Genomic DNA, 14,539 nt, shown 5'->3' with positions numbered 1-14,539 from the left:
TACAATAACCGTAATGATAGGCATTTTACTCTGACACGCTGTTTGGTCATAAGGTTTCCAGAGAGGCAGTGGCTGAAGACATCTCATAGCAGTCAACTCCCATCCCCATCAAGCGTTATGTAGGGAGGTTGAGCAGCTCTTTAGGTCTTTCTTGGAGTTACACAATGCACATAATCTGTGCTTTCTGGTTCTTGGAGAAGCCATAAAGCTTTAGTTGACAAGATGATTACTTTCTCTTTAGATGTGATGGTTTTAAACGATCTATTGTCAAGTGGGTGGATGAATAAACCTCAAAGAAGGGCTCAGCCATGAAAGGATCCGCACAATTTATGATTGCTCTAACTACTCAGATGGCTTTAGTTAAGTTAAACTTGAGGGTGATGACGGCAGTGGTGGTGATGGGCAAAGCCATGTCTGTCAGTTCTGCTAATAGTCTTGACACCTAAAAATGCACAAGAACCCCAAAGACAGACATCTGTTCTACATTTTATGACCCAATGTAATACACAGAAAGTAACAAACAAAACACTGCTCACCTTTAAATGAGAAAGCATACTAACATTTTCAAACATCTAAAATCTAGTACTATCAACAGACATACTTAAAGTGGGTCTGCAGCATTAATACTAAAAAGCAATGGCTGAAGTTACAGTTTTAAAATAAATATTCTCCTTGATATGTATCTTAATAGTATTTTATTTATTTATTTTATTTATATTTGGAAGTGTAAGGATTTTATTTACTTAATTGAGAGAGAAAGAGGCAGAGAGAGAGAGAGAAAACACGTGCCAGGGACTGTAGCCACTGCAAATGAACTGCAGACCAATGCCGTCCTGTGCATCTGGCTTTGCCTTAGTAGTGGGGAGTCCAACTCAGGTCATTAGGCTTTGGACACAAGTGCTCTAACTGCTAAGATATTTCTCCAACCCAGAAGTGTAAGGATTTTAAGGAAGCACTATAATGTGGAAATTATACTGTTTGGCCTTATTCAACTTAGCCATAAGATAAGAACAGTCATCAAAGCCTGGAACATGAAGCTATGTTCCCAGAGATATGGGAATATAGGAAAAACGAAAGCAAAATCAAAAGAGACCTATAGTAAAATTTTTTATGTGAGAGGGCTTGAAAAAAACATGTTTAGAACCAGGCACTTGTGGAACTGGGAGCAAGTTAACGTGAGGGCTGCGCCTGTACTGCAGAGCTTGCATAATTTCTTTGAAGTTTGTGCCTGTTTGACCATAATCCATAGCGAGGGTCAATAAATGATGGCTAGTGTCCAAACCTGCCACTTGCCTGTTTCTATAAACATTTTCTTGGAAAATATCCATGCCCACTGCTAGAGTTTTAATCTGCTCCAACAGCAACATTAAGACGTTGCCACAAAAATTGTATTGGCCTGCAAACACCTAAATGGTTTCACATCTATCCCATTCCAAGAAACTTTGATGACTCCCCATCTACAAGATGGCTGTATGAACTAGAAATGACCTGACAGTTCTTGGCATAGGGTAGCTGTTTTTTATTCTATCATCATTTAAAGTGAATAAGAGGATAATGTCTAAGCTAGGGTAACAATGTCGTTCCAGTTGCCAAACCATGTTGAACCATCTTAGGAGAAGCACTTCTCCAAAGCATTTCATTTGGGAGACAGTGAAGAATATCATTAGTTTTTCTTTATGGAAAAAATTATTCAAGACAAATTAAAGTGCACTGAGATAGTACTACTTTGTGCATTTTTGTCTCTGCATGTTCATGTGTGGGTGGGTGGGTGGGTGGGTAGGTGTGTGGGTGCACACACTTCTGTGTGTGCAGGTCAGATGACAACCTCAGTGTGGCTCCTCTAAGGCACAGTCCATCTTTTATTTTTAATTATTTCTGGCTTTGAGACAGGGTCTCTCATTAGCCTGAAGCTCTCCAAGTAGACTGGCTGGCCAGTGAGGCTGGAATTACAATAGTGCATCATATTCAGCTTTAAAAATATTATTTATTTATTTATTTGAGAGTGGGAGGCACACATACACACACACAGAGAGGGAGGGAGAGAGAGAGAGAGAGAGAGAGAGAGTGAGTATGGGTATGCTAGGGCCTCCTGCCACTGCAAACGAAGTCCAGATGCATCTACTTTGTGCATCTGGCTTTACATGGGTAATTGAACCCAGGTAATAGGGCTTTGTAAGCAAGTGCTTTTAATTACTGAATACTTTCTCTAGCCCCATATTCAAATTTTGAAATATTTTGGGCATGCTAGGGCATCCAGGCACTGCAAACAAACTCCAGATGCACATGCCATGTGCATCTGGCTTACATGGGTCCTAGGGAATTGAACCTGGGTCCTTTGGCTTTGCAGGCAAGTGCCTTCACTGCTAAACCATCTCTCTAGACCTCTGCCCCTGCCATATTCAATTTTTTTAAAAGTTGGTTCTGAGGATCAAACTCAGATCTTTATCCTTGCAAAGCAAGAACTTTACTGACTGAGCTAGCTCCTCCACCCCTGAGATACTATTTCTTATGAAGCAGATTGGCAAAAATCTCAGGCTTGACAGCATACTCAGGCACTTTGGGGAAATGAATATTGTCATACCCTGCTGGTGGGAGGGATGAAGGAGAATTTCCCAATATTTAGCCAAGTTCTTTGTGAATTTGCTGCTTGATTTACTTGTGAGTCTATGTGCAAGCTACTTGGCAAAACTAAAGTGCAGGCAAGGCTATTCGTGGTTACTCTCTGTACGTAAGAGCAATGACTGGAAACAGTTCCTGCAGCATACTGGCTAAGTTGACTATATTATACTAGCTGGGAAAGAAGGGGTTAAAGCAACTGGCCTGAGACTTATTTTTTTCCTTGTTTACTGAAGAGACATGGGTGGAGATACGAAGGTAGGCGGCCTTGTTTACTTCCTCATAAACATATTAATAACATCACTGGGCAAAAAGATTAAGGGGCCTTTATGGAGAGAAAGTCTTCATTGATGAATGCTTTAAGCATGATAGTGCTGGTTTAAGATTATGTTAAATGACCCACAATCCACAGATGTGAGGTGTGCCTCTGGAGAATGTGACATCAGCTATTTAATTTTTTCTTTGTTTGTTTTTGGTATAAAGCTAGGGATATCATAAAGTCACATGCTCTCTATGATGAAATGTGAGGGAGAAACAAATCCCATGAGAAACCTCTTTTCCTGTTGGCCACAGAGGCAGAGCCCAGCCTAGTGGAGGACATGTGCTCCAAGGGCCCTTCCTGCCATACCAGATGTCTCACCCCTCACCATGAAAATACCTAAAGTCATTAGTAAAGCTGGATGCTGGGTAAGAGCCCTCATATGTGCATGTGATGGGACTACTTTCATCAAGTAGCTCATCCATGCAAAGGATGCTACCTGCTGCTCCCTAGGGTGAACAATGTCTACCCAAGGTGGTATGAAATGAGCTCCAACATGTACTTGCAGTGGAAAAATCACTATGCATAGAGTCCAGCATTCTTTACGCGGGAGCAGAACACGCTACAAACACACCTAAGGCTTTGCTTTCATTTGTGAAATTACATGCCAGGAGGTTAAGCTCAAAACTTAACCTAATTAAACATAATTAGTGTTGAAGACAGGAGGGACAGAGCAGAGGTGGCGGGGTGGGGTGAAGTTGCTTTTCTGAGAGAACTTCACATGGTTCGGACTTGAAATCATAGCTATGTATACGTTCAAAGATAAAGTTAAATCCAAAGGAACATTCTGTTGGAATCATACCAAATCAAGTACAAAACTTGGTATATGACCAGTAAAGGATAAGGAAATCATTTCAAAGAATGTGTAGCTTATAGTTTTTTTTTGAAGAATTCATTACTTGTGAACCTTATGGTATGAACATTTTGTGTACTGGTCATTTTCCTATCATATTCCCCTTCAGGGAATACTCCTAAGTTCCCCCACTGCCACTCCCATTCCATTGAGGCCCCTCCTCAGTGGGACTCTCAGTATTCACTATGAAGTCATGAATGCTTTGTATATTTTAATGGAATATTAAATTAGGATATGTGCAAAAATTTAAAATTTCTCCCATTTGTCTGATCATTACTGCTATGTTAGTGTTATTTTTATGAATTAAAAGCATTTTGAAATGAGACAAATGAGTTTGGTTAAGAGCCAAGATTTTTCAGCGAAGAGACAAAAACAAGCATCAGAGAAATTAAAAGACTTTGTATGCTACAGTTGAACTGGAAATATTCTGTAGATTTTTCTTAGAAAGACTATTTCCTAGCTCCATGTACTGACAAGCTCCAAAGCAGTACTACCCCTGAACTGCTGGGAATCCCTGTTGTTCAGATCAGGGGAGGCACCATTCCCCAGCAGAGGTAGCAGGGCTCTTTGGAGGAACAGCTGGCCATGGGGCCAAGGAACATGGTACTTATGAAGACCAGTGGATCTATCAAAAGTTTAAGGAGTCTACGTTTTCCCAAAGGCTGATGACAGAATTGCTTATACTATGCAGTGGATTAGAACAGTGAGCTAATCATCACAAACAGACAAGTCCAGAATGCAGGCAATTTGTGCTGTACAAGAAACCTGCCACCATTTCTTCTCCCAGAAGACTCTAGGAGATGTGGGGGTCTGTGATCTAAATATTTTTTTTTGAGATGAGCAGGAAAATTAAATATTAAGATGATCTTAATTGATCGTAGAGTTCATGGTTATTTTGTGGCCTTAGGAATGATCATACTACATTATTAGATTTTTGGAGGAAAATACCCTTTATTTTAAGGAGTTGTATGCTGGCTTACATAGGAAGAAATAACACAATGTTAATGAACTACCTAATGAATTACTTTTGTATACTTCTGAAATTTTTTATAACATGGAAGAGGAATCAAAAGAAAGCTGCCTTGACAAAGATTCCACATTGTATTGCTTCCCATGTTCTTTTCTGAAACTTGACCTTTGGAATCAACCATCTCCAGACCAAAAACACGATACCATGAAGAAGTAACTATAAGAACTTACAGGCTACCAAACTGTGATGATGCTGGTAAGAGAGAAAGTATATGTAGAAAAATTAACAAAAAATTTTAACCAGCTAATAAAAATGCTAAGGGCAGTGTTGTCATGGTGAGTCAGGTGAGGACTTTTGCTAGTGAAGAAATAATCCATTTTTAAACATTTTATTATTTCCTTTCTATGCTGTCAGTGTTCTGTCAGCTTAACTAACACATAAAAATATAAATTCTCAATAAAATGAAAACAACTGGTAAAATATACCTTTGGAGTAAAATAACAGTGAGATTTCTTTAATGACCGTCTCAACACTGAAACTTTGGAAATTCCACATAGGGTGTTATGGGGCCTTGGGAGAAAGCCATTTGCTCATGTTATCCTGTCATTTCTGAGGGTAGGTGGCTCAGAGGCTGCATTGACAGGACACTGCCTCTGAATTTTCTTTATTTTTATTTATTTGCTTTTCTTTGGTTTTTTCAAGGTAGGGTCTCACTCTGGCCCAGGCTGACCTGGAATTCACTATGTAGTCTCAGGCTAGCCTTGCACTCACAGTGATCCTCCTACCTCTGCCTCCAGAGGCTGGGACTAAAGGCGTGTGCCACCACACCTGGCCCGCCTTTGTATTTCTGATGGTGCAATGTCATCTTTTATGGAGAAGCTAACACAGAGATGCTTATAGCTAAGAGTGATAGGATACCAGTATTTCTTATAGAGCTAATAGTATCTGCTTAAATAATTTGGAGTATGTATGTATAAAGAGAACTTTCACTACAGTAAATGGCAGAACTGAGCAAAACATAAGCTGACAAAGGCAGGAGAGAGTGGATTCTACTTCATTCAGTTCTCCATTAAACAGTTTTCCTTTTTATTTTTTTTACATGTTTTATTTTTATTTATTTGAGAGCAACAGAGAGAGAGAGAGAAAGAGGCAGAGAGAGAGAGAATGGGTGTGCCAGGGCCTCCAGCCACTACAAACAAATTCCAGATGTGTATGCCCCCTTGTGCATCTGGCTAACATGGGTGCTGGGGAATCGAGCCTCAAACCGGGGTCCTTAGGCTTCACAGGCAAGCGCTTAACCACTAAGCCATCTCTCCAGTCCCTGTTTCCCTTTTATATGAAGCATTTTCACATAAATTGCTTCATCTAATCTCTATTTCCATTTTATGTGCAAACAGGGACTTTATTTTATTTTTTTATTTATAGACAGGGTCTCATATAATCCAGGTTGCCTCAAAGTCACTCACTATTCAGCTGAGGATGGCTTTTAATTACTCATGTTCTTGCCTCCACCTCCAAAGTGATGGGATTACAAGCATGCCTTGCCACATGTGGCTAGGCAAGGATTTTATAAAATAAAACTCTTACTTAACAAAGATATTGAGTCTTAGAGTCAGAAAATGATGACTTACCCAAGGTGATACATTTACTGAAACTGTGATGGCCAGACTAGAGATATATAATGGAAAAAAAAAAAAACACTTCAAATAAAATGGGACAACAGTACCTTAACATGGGACATGTAAACTCACCCCAGCTTACCTTTCAAAGCCAATCTGCCGGAATGTCTTTTCCCACGTTGAGCCTGTAAGGGAAGGAGAGAGAGTCAACACACCCAGGGACTCAGTTCTGCTGCAACACACGCTTATAGATGCTTGCTTTGACGTTTATATGACACAACTTGTTCCCTCACAGTCCTTACTCCCCACTTCCAGTCTGCAAATGCCCTTTGGGTATTTTCTTTTACTTTTTTAAAAAAATTTTGTTCATTTTTATTCATTTAGTTGAGAATGACAGAGAGAGAAAGAGGGTAAGAGAGAGAGAGAGAATGGGCACGCCAGGGCCTCCAGCCACTGCTAACGAACTCCAGACGCATGCTCCCCCTTATGCATCTGACTAACGTGGGTCCTGGAGAACCGAGCCTCAAACAGGGGTCCTTAGGCTTCACAGGCAAGTGCTTACCTGCTAAGCCATCTCTCCAGCCCCTCCCCCCTTTGGGTATTTTTGATATTTGCTTTTATTTGTTTTTTTAATGATAATATATGCACATACAGGATAAGAAGTAGACTAAGCATAGCAAACATTTATCATTTCTTTGTAGTGAGAACATTTAAAGTTGACACTTCCTGGATGTTTTGGAAAATACAACAAATGATTGTTAACTATAGTCAACTATTGTGCAATACAGATTCAGAGTTAATTTGTCCTATCAAACTGTAACTCTGTGTGGAGTATTCGCTACCCCTCCCACCCTCTCAAGCTCCTGGTAACCATGGCATGTTAGAGCAGAGGTTTGGCATCATGCCCTGCTATGGTAGATGGGAGGGAGAAGCAGGAGTGAGCTACTCTCTACTTCTATGAGCTAAGCTTTTCTAGATTTCATAATGAAACAAAAGCAAAAAAAAAAAAAAAAAAACAGACAAATGGGGTTACATCAAATTAAAAAGTTTCCTGGGCTGGAGAAATGGCCTAGTGGTTAAGCACTTGCCTATGTAACCTAAGGACTCCGGTTCGAGGCTCAGTTCCCCAGGTCCCATGTTAGCCAGATGCACAAGGGAGCGCACGCGTCTGGAGTTCGTTTTCAGTGGCTGGAGGCCCTGGCGTGCCCATTCTCTCTCCCTCTCTCTCTATCTGCTTCTTTCTCTCTCTGTCTGTTGCTCTCAAATAAATAAATAAAAATTAAAAAAAATTTTAAAGGTTGCTGAATATTCACCCTGAAGAGGTTTCAGTGTGAAATGTTCCCTCTTACTTCATGAGCCGGCATACTCTTGCTGTTAGCTCCCAGCTGCTATGGCAGGATGTGATGTCCAGCCTCTGCCCTGCCATGCTTTGTACAGCATGATAGAGATGTCGTAGAGCTCTGACACCTTTCAGAAAAGCCCAGGCAGTGATGTGTCAATGATGGATATTGGCAAACCTAGACCAGGGCTGCTATTATTCCTACTTCTATGCTTTTCATCTCTAATCGGAATATTGGGAACAAATGGTGCATCCGACACTGTCAGGGCTGCCACAACACAAGCTTATACCCTAAAAACTCCCCAACAGCTTAAGTGACACTGTGAATCTTTGACCTATTCTATATCATGTCTTTCTCTTACCAAAGTTGGAGCATGAGATTGGCATCGGTATTGAAGCTAAGTGTTTTAACCAGAAGAATGAAAAAAAAAAAAGTTACAAAGCGCATGAGGTATAACACATCCAAATTACCAAAACTGGGTATAAAAAAGTATTGCCTGAAACTTTTCCATGAGAGAATTCTTCCCTACACAATAAGCAGATAATTTTCTGGATACCTTATATACAAAAAGTGCTAATTTTAAATACTTTTAGTAAAAAAATCATACATGTATGTAATATATTTTAAAAACATTTCTATTTATTCATTTGCAAGCAGAGAGAGAGAGATACAAGAGATATGGAGCCATTTTGTGCATCTGGCTTTACATGGGTACTTAGGAACTGAACTCAGATTGTTAGGCTTTTCAGGCAAGCACCTTAACTACTTAGACATCTCTCAAGCCCTACTGTAATGTATTTTGATCACAATCCCTTCCAATTACCTTCCCTTGCCCTTCTCCCTCTCCTCTTCATTAAAAGTAGTCTCTCTTGAGCTGGGCATGGTGGTGCACGCCTTTAGTGTCAGCACTTGGGAGGCAGAGGTAGGAGGATCACTGTGAGTTTGAGGCCACCCTGAGAATATGGAGTGAATTCCAGGTCAGCCTGGACTAGAGTGAAACCCTACCTCAAAAAAAAAAAAATAGTCCCTCTTCTACTTTGATGTAGCTTTTCCCCCTCCTGCGCCATCCATCATGGAGTATTCATGGGCCCAGTACTGTGTAAGTCTTGTACAGGTAACAACAGCTATTGTGAGGACATGAATACAATGGCCACTTCTATCCAGGAGACAGATTTTCAAAGTCCTCTTCCCCATCATCTGGCTTGTATATCCTTTCTGCCACCTCCTCTCAATGTTTCCTGATCCTTGGAGACCATGATGGGGATGTCTTATTTATTGCTGAGCACTCGTGACTACTTACCCTCAGCACTTGGACATGTTTTGAATATCCCCACTAGTCACCACCAACTCTAACCAATGATGAGTGCAGCACCAATGTTTAGAGGGATAGGTACAACACAGACATTTAGCCAAACAACAGTTGCAGCTTCCCTGCTAAGGCTTATGACCTTCCCATCTGTGGTGGATTGAATTTAAATGTCCCCACAGGCTCATATGTTTCAATACTTCTTTCCCAGCTGCTGGTGTTTGAGAAGGTTGGAGAACCTTTAGGAAGTGGAGGCTTGCTGAAAGAAATGGGTCACTGAGGGTAGACCCTGAGGTTTTATGGTCTAGTCCCACTTGCTGTTCTTACATTTGTTTCCTGACTGTGTGGCAGTATGTCACTGGCTTCCCATTTCTGCCATGCTTTCCCTGCTGTGATATAACTTTGCCTTGAACTGGAAGCTGAAGTCAATCCCTTTTCTTCCATAAGCTGCTTCTGGCTGGGTATTTTGTCCCAGCTTTGAGAAAGTAACTGACATACCAGTTTTAGGCATTTGACTTAGCTTTTCAGTAACAGGGGGTAAAATTCGCCATGTTGGAGTGAGACCTCAAATCCAAGCAGAGAGCAGTTGGTTCCTGTGGTAGTTTGAAGGATGTCCCCCAGTAGATATAGGAGCTTACTAAAGTTTGCAATATAGATCTGCAGCCACCTGGCTGGAGGAGGTGTCAATGGTCAGATACTAGGGTCCAGCCCTACAATGTGGGGTGGATTTAGAATTCCAGACTAAAGATACACAAAGTGCTTAAGCTTTGCCTGGAGTTACTAAAGTGTTCTTGCTTGCTTTATTTTTTATTTTATTATTTTTTGGGGGGTGGTGGTTTTTATCTCTGCTTGGGTCTGTGAAAGCAGGCCAGGTTCTTCTGTCATTATGGAACTTCCCCTGGATCTGTAAGCTTCAAATAAATCCCTTCTTCCTCCCATAAACTATGTCATATCTATAGTTTCATCCCAGCAACCTGAGGCTATCTGCTAGAGTTACCCTCATAACAGTCATGTCACTAATGGGCCAGTGGGCACATTTTGTCTGGCTATTCAGGGCCAATATTGGATAAGAAAGTTTTACTCCTCCAGTAATTTGCATATCACTCCCCAGTACTATGATGGCTAACCAGAAGGGAGGCAGTTTCCAGCTCAATTCCAGCTGGATTTCTCAGTGTTCTGAAAGCAAAGCATGTGGCATCTTCAGCAGTAGAATCTTGCCATCTAGTTCTGGTGAGCAACCAAGAGTATTATCAAAAGCCAGTATTATTTTATGAGCTTTAGGAGCCTCCCTGATCAATAACCCCCATTGGGGCATGCCATCCCTGATACTGGGGTTTTCCTGTAACAACCTATATAGCCTTTTGGAGCAGCATTCCTCACCCTGTAGGGCATTTTTGCCTAAAAATCCCTTTTCTAAATTATATTTCTAAATTAGCTAATGAAGAAGTAGGTTTCCATATAGATTTTTCATTAACCCTTGATAAAAAGTGTTGATTTTTAATCAATGCCCATTTTAGTAGAAATAATGCCTGTGTAGAAGTTAGAGGGTTTTCCACAATAATTTTTCTGAAACTCAGTCTGTGAGCCAAAATATTTTGATTTTAGTAATTATTGTAAGTAATTCTCCAATTGCCCTGGAGTTGTAAGTTGTATTGTGCACTAGCTGACAACCACAGCAGACTGTCAGTGGTTATTTCTACCTTTCTGTGGAGGTTACTTCTGTAAACCCAGTAGGGGTTCAGCCTTGCCCCTCCAAGGTCAGCTAAGAAGGTATACCTCTCCTGTTCTCAAGTCAAAGTAAGCTGGAGTGGCACTGAAGTTTCTTTCTTGAGAACTCTGCCTCAAGTGCTTGATGTTTAGTGTCTACAAAGAGATGCCCAGCATCAGCTGCTCTTCCTGGAAGGGTAAGTGATTACACAGGACCATCACACCCTGAGGCAGCCTGAAATAGTTCTAAGAGAGAATGAACTAGTCTCAAAGGACCAGGAGGCACTGCTTCACCATGAAGTTGGGTCTATGTAAGTAGACCATGGTGGAAGGATTTAAATACATTTTTATAAATAATAAAAGACTAAGTTTCATAAATGAATGATATGATGCAGACTTGCACTCATCTTGTATGGTATCACTCTGACCCAGCTGGATTCCAATATGGGTGGAAGAAAAGATCATGGACTTTGAGCTAATCAGCCTAGATATTTCTCTTGGCCATCATCCAAGGGAAGTTCACTGCATTTGTCTTGGTTTCTGTGAGTGTCGTGCAAGACAACTAAGAATCTTTATCTCAGGGATTCTTGGAAGACACTCATCTGGCCTCTGAACTCCTAGCAGTTAGGACAATGGCAAAGCACAGATGACCAGCTGGAGTAGGGTAAGAGGTGGGACCAAGAAGCTCCCTCAGAGGGAGGACTTGCCAGGAACAGACTAGGGCTAGGGCTTGGGGGTGTGTATGAGAGGTTTTGATGTTTTTCTCTATAACCTGTGCTTACATTGACAATCAAAGCACCTTTCAAATTTTCTATATTTCCATCATTTCCCCAAATCTCAAAATACTCTCAATTTATTTCCTTTTAAAACTACAAAAATCTTTTTCCTTAGATTCATTTTTTTCTTCCTGTCTTTTTTCTTTTCTTTCTCTCTTTTCCTTTTTTTTTTTTTTTTTCTTCTTGGTTTTTGAGGTAGGGTCTCACTCTAGCCCAGGCTGACCTGGAATTCACTATGTAGTCTTAGGCTGGCCTTGAACTCATGGCAATCCTCCTATCTCTGCCTCCCAGGTGCTGGGATTAAAGGTGTGCACCACCATGCCTGCCTAGATTTAAATTTTTTCAAGGTAAAATAAAAGGTAAATGATTTTCAACATGTGGCCTTAGTTAAGAAAACAGGCCATACCTTCATATTTTTGAGAAATATAAAATTATTCAAAAAATAAAGATAAGCTCTTAGCTTTTATAGGACACTTCTAGTACTCTTTAGAATAAGAAATATTAAGAGACCAAGCACAGCACAGATTAAAACAACGCTTTCTTTCTGTTCTGTAGAAGTCAACCTTGTTAGTGCCCTGCATGTGTTTCATATAGCAGGCTCTTCCATTTTTGTTCTTTAAAAATATTATTTTATTTATGTGTGAAAGGAAGAGAGAGAGAGAGAGAGAGACAGAGAAAGAGAGAAAGTTAGTTCTAGGACATCTTGCCATTACAAGTGAATTCCAGACACTCTGTGCTTCTGGCTTTATGTAGATACTGGAGAATCAAACCCAGATCATCAGCCTTTGCAAGCAAGCACCTTTAACTGCTGAGCCATCTCTCCAGCCCCAAGTTTTACTCTTGACATTTTACTCACCATCTGGAAGTGCTAGGATTGGGTCTGGATATGTTAAAAATATGGTATCTGCCCTTAAGCCTCAAATGCCTAGGAGGTTTGGATTTTTATGTCTTTCGTGAACACTTAGTCATGATGAAACAAGAAATATTCAAATAAATGGAACAGACATATCCAGATCCTTTGGCACCAAGAGTATTTTTGGCAGCTCATTATTCAGTTGCTGGGGAATTCTTTTAAAGCCATTAACCATGCTCTACGTGGTAAGTTGATATTCTATTCCTTTGCCAAAGGAACCCAACATGCCGAAAAAGCAGAAAAAAACAAAAGCACATGTCAGACTTCTTTGGGTGAACACTTCAAATGAGATTCACAGGGGCTTCCCATCTGTGGTTTTTCCTTCTATAGTACCAGTTACCCACAGTCATTTGCACTCTAAAATATTAAATGGAAAATTCCAGAAATAAATGATTCACAAGTTTTAAGTAACTTTCTTTACGGTAGATTTTTAAATAGTTGTTCCGTTTTATTACTAATTATAATTGTTGGCATTGCTGTGCCTCGTTTAGAGTTTACACTTTGTCATAGGTATGATTATCAGAGAAAATAGAACATTTATAGAGCCCTGTGGTAGTCTTGGTTTCAGCGGCCACTGGGGTTCTTGGGATGTGGCCCCATGGATAAAGGAACTACTGACATTAATGCAAGCAGCCTAAAACATGCCATTATTGGTTGTTGTTGTTCTTGGTTTTGAGGAAAAGGCAAATGACAGCAAAAAAAAAAAAAAAAAGAAAGGAAACTATTAACAGATTGTATTTTCCTTTCTAATCTTAGATGATGAAATCAGAAACACTGAATTCTGATTCTTCTCTTTAAAAAACTGCCCTGTTTTGGACCACAATTTTTCAACAAGTGTGAAATCTAGATGGCAACCTGGTAGAGCATGGACATAGTAGAGAAAACCTGGTGTAATGGCATTCACCTAGGAAGGGTGTTCCGGTGTCTGGCCTCAGGCATGTGCTGGGTGACAGATACCTCTTAGTGCTCCCTTGAATCCAGGGGGAAACTGTCCCACTGCCTTCCTGAAGTATACATCAACAACTCCTCATCGACACACACAGCTCTACCTGTCCATTCTCATACTACAGCTCTGTGTACTTATGAGTGGATTTAAATTAGTATGTTTATTTGAGGAAAAAAAATATTAGTTCTTTTGATTTACAATATGGTTAAAATGGCTAGATTTTTAAAATGACTTGTATTAACAATTAATATACACAATACACACATGCATGTGTGTGTGTCTGTGTGTGTGTGTATTCTCCTTTAAATTAACATACCATCCAAAACAGACTACCCATATTAATCCCATACAAGGTACTGATGTCATATGTGTTAGCTAAGTTAACCATCTCAAATATTAACTGAAGCCAGAACTATTATTCTAGCCCACTTTCAGGGGAGAAAACAGACTTCATTCTGATTTGTCAAGTGCTGGACATTGTTTTCAACTCTTTCCTTCCACTATAGTTGCATGTATCCCAAAATTCATGTGCTGATAACTTAACTACCAAATTTACATGCTGATAGTATCTGGGGTCTCTCTGATGGCCTTCATGACTTTGTAAGAAGAGAGACTTGAGTCTCCTCCATGGGACTTGTGCATACAGCATGAGGTCCTTGCCAATTACTGGCACCATGCTGTTGGACTTCCCAGAACCATGAGCTACATAAGCCTCTGTTACGTGTAGATTACCAAGTCAGTGTTATTCAATAATAAGAACAAAAAATTGGATTAAGACTTCTTCATTTTCCTTCCCTCATTCCACTTTCTATCATTTGGCTCCCATTCTGTCTGTATGCAATATGGAACTCACTGTTTTATTCCCTCAGTTCTCTGGGCCTGATTATCAGTGTGGAAGCACAGGAGAAGATATAGTCAAAGTTATCTGTGATCAGACCTCTTTTCATATCATCTCTCTTCCAGGACCTGGGCATGTCACTGTTGATTTTGATTAACAATGAATGTGCACAGCAGAGGCTCAACAATACAAACACATGTAGAAAAAAGGTCATGTGTGGATGTGCACCACACATGCTGGAACCATGGAGGTTGTTTTTCTTTTCTAATTGTCCTGCAGTAGCAGCTGAAAGCCACAGAGCTTCATTTGTTACTTGAAACCAGACATGTGAGGTCT

At 40.3% G+C, this 14,539-nt stretch overlaps 1 protein-coding gene across 11 annotated transcripts in view; it reads right to left on the bottom strand.

Moving 5' to 3' along the window:
• Positions 1–14,539, bottom strand: part of Piezo2 (piezo type mechanosensitive ion channel component 2) — a 428,243-nt gene that overhangs the window by 222,170 nt on the left and 191,534 nt on the right. For all 11 annotated transcript variants that reach the window (XM_045144701.1, XM_045144707.1, XM_045144708.1 and 8 more), the window contains exon 4: positions 6,520–6,562. In XM_045144701.1, the coding sequence (XP_045000636.1) occupies positions 6,520–6,562 (43 nt within the window). The remainder of the gene's footprint in view (positions 1–6,519; positions 6,563–14,539) is intronic.

Source organism: Jaculus jaculus, chromosome 2 (assembly GCF_020740685.1).
Source record: "Jaculus jaculus isolate mJacJac1 chromosome 2, mJacJac1.mat.Y.cur, whole genome shotgun sequence".
Lineage (NCBI taxonomy): Eukaryota > Metazoa > Chordata > Mammalia > Rodentia > Dipodidae > Jaculus > Jaculus jaculus.
The sequence above is the reverse complement of the archived record's forward strand: the minus strand, read 5'-3'. Positions and strand labels throughout refer to the sequence as shown.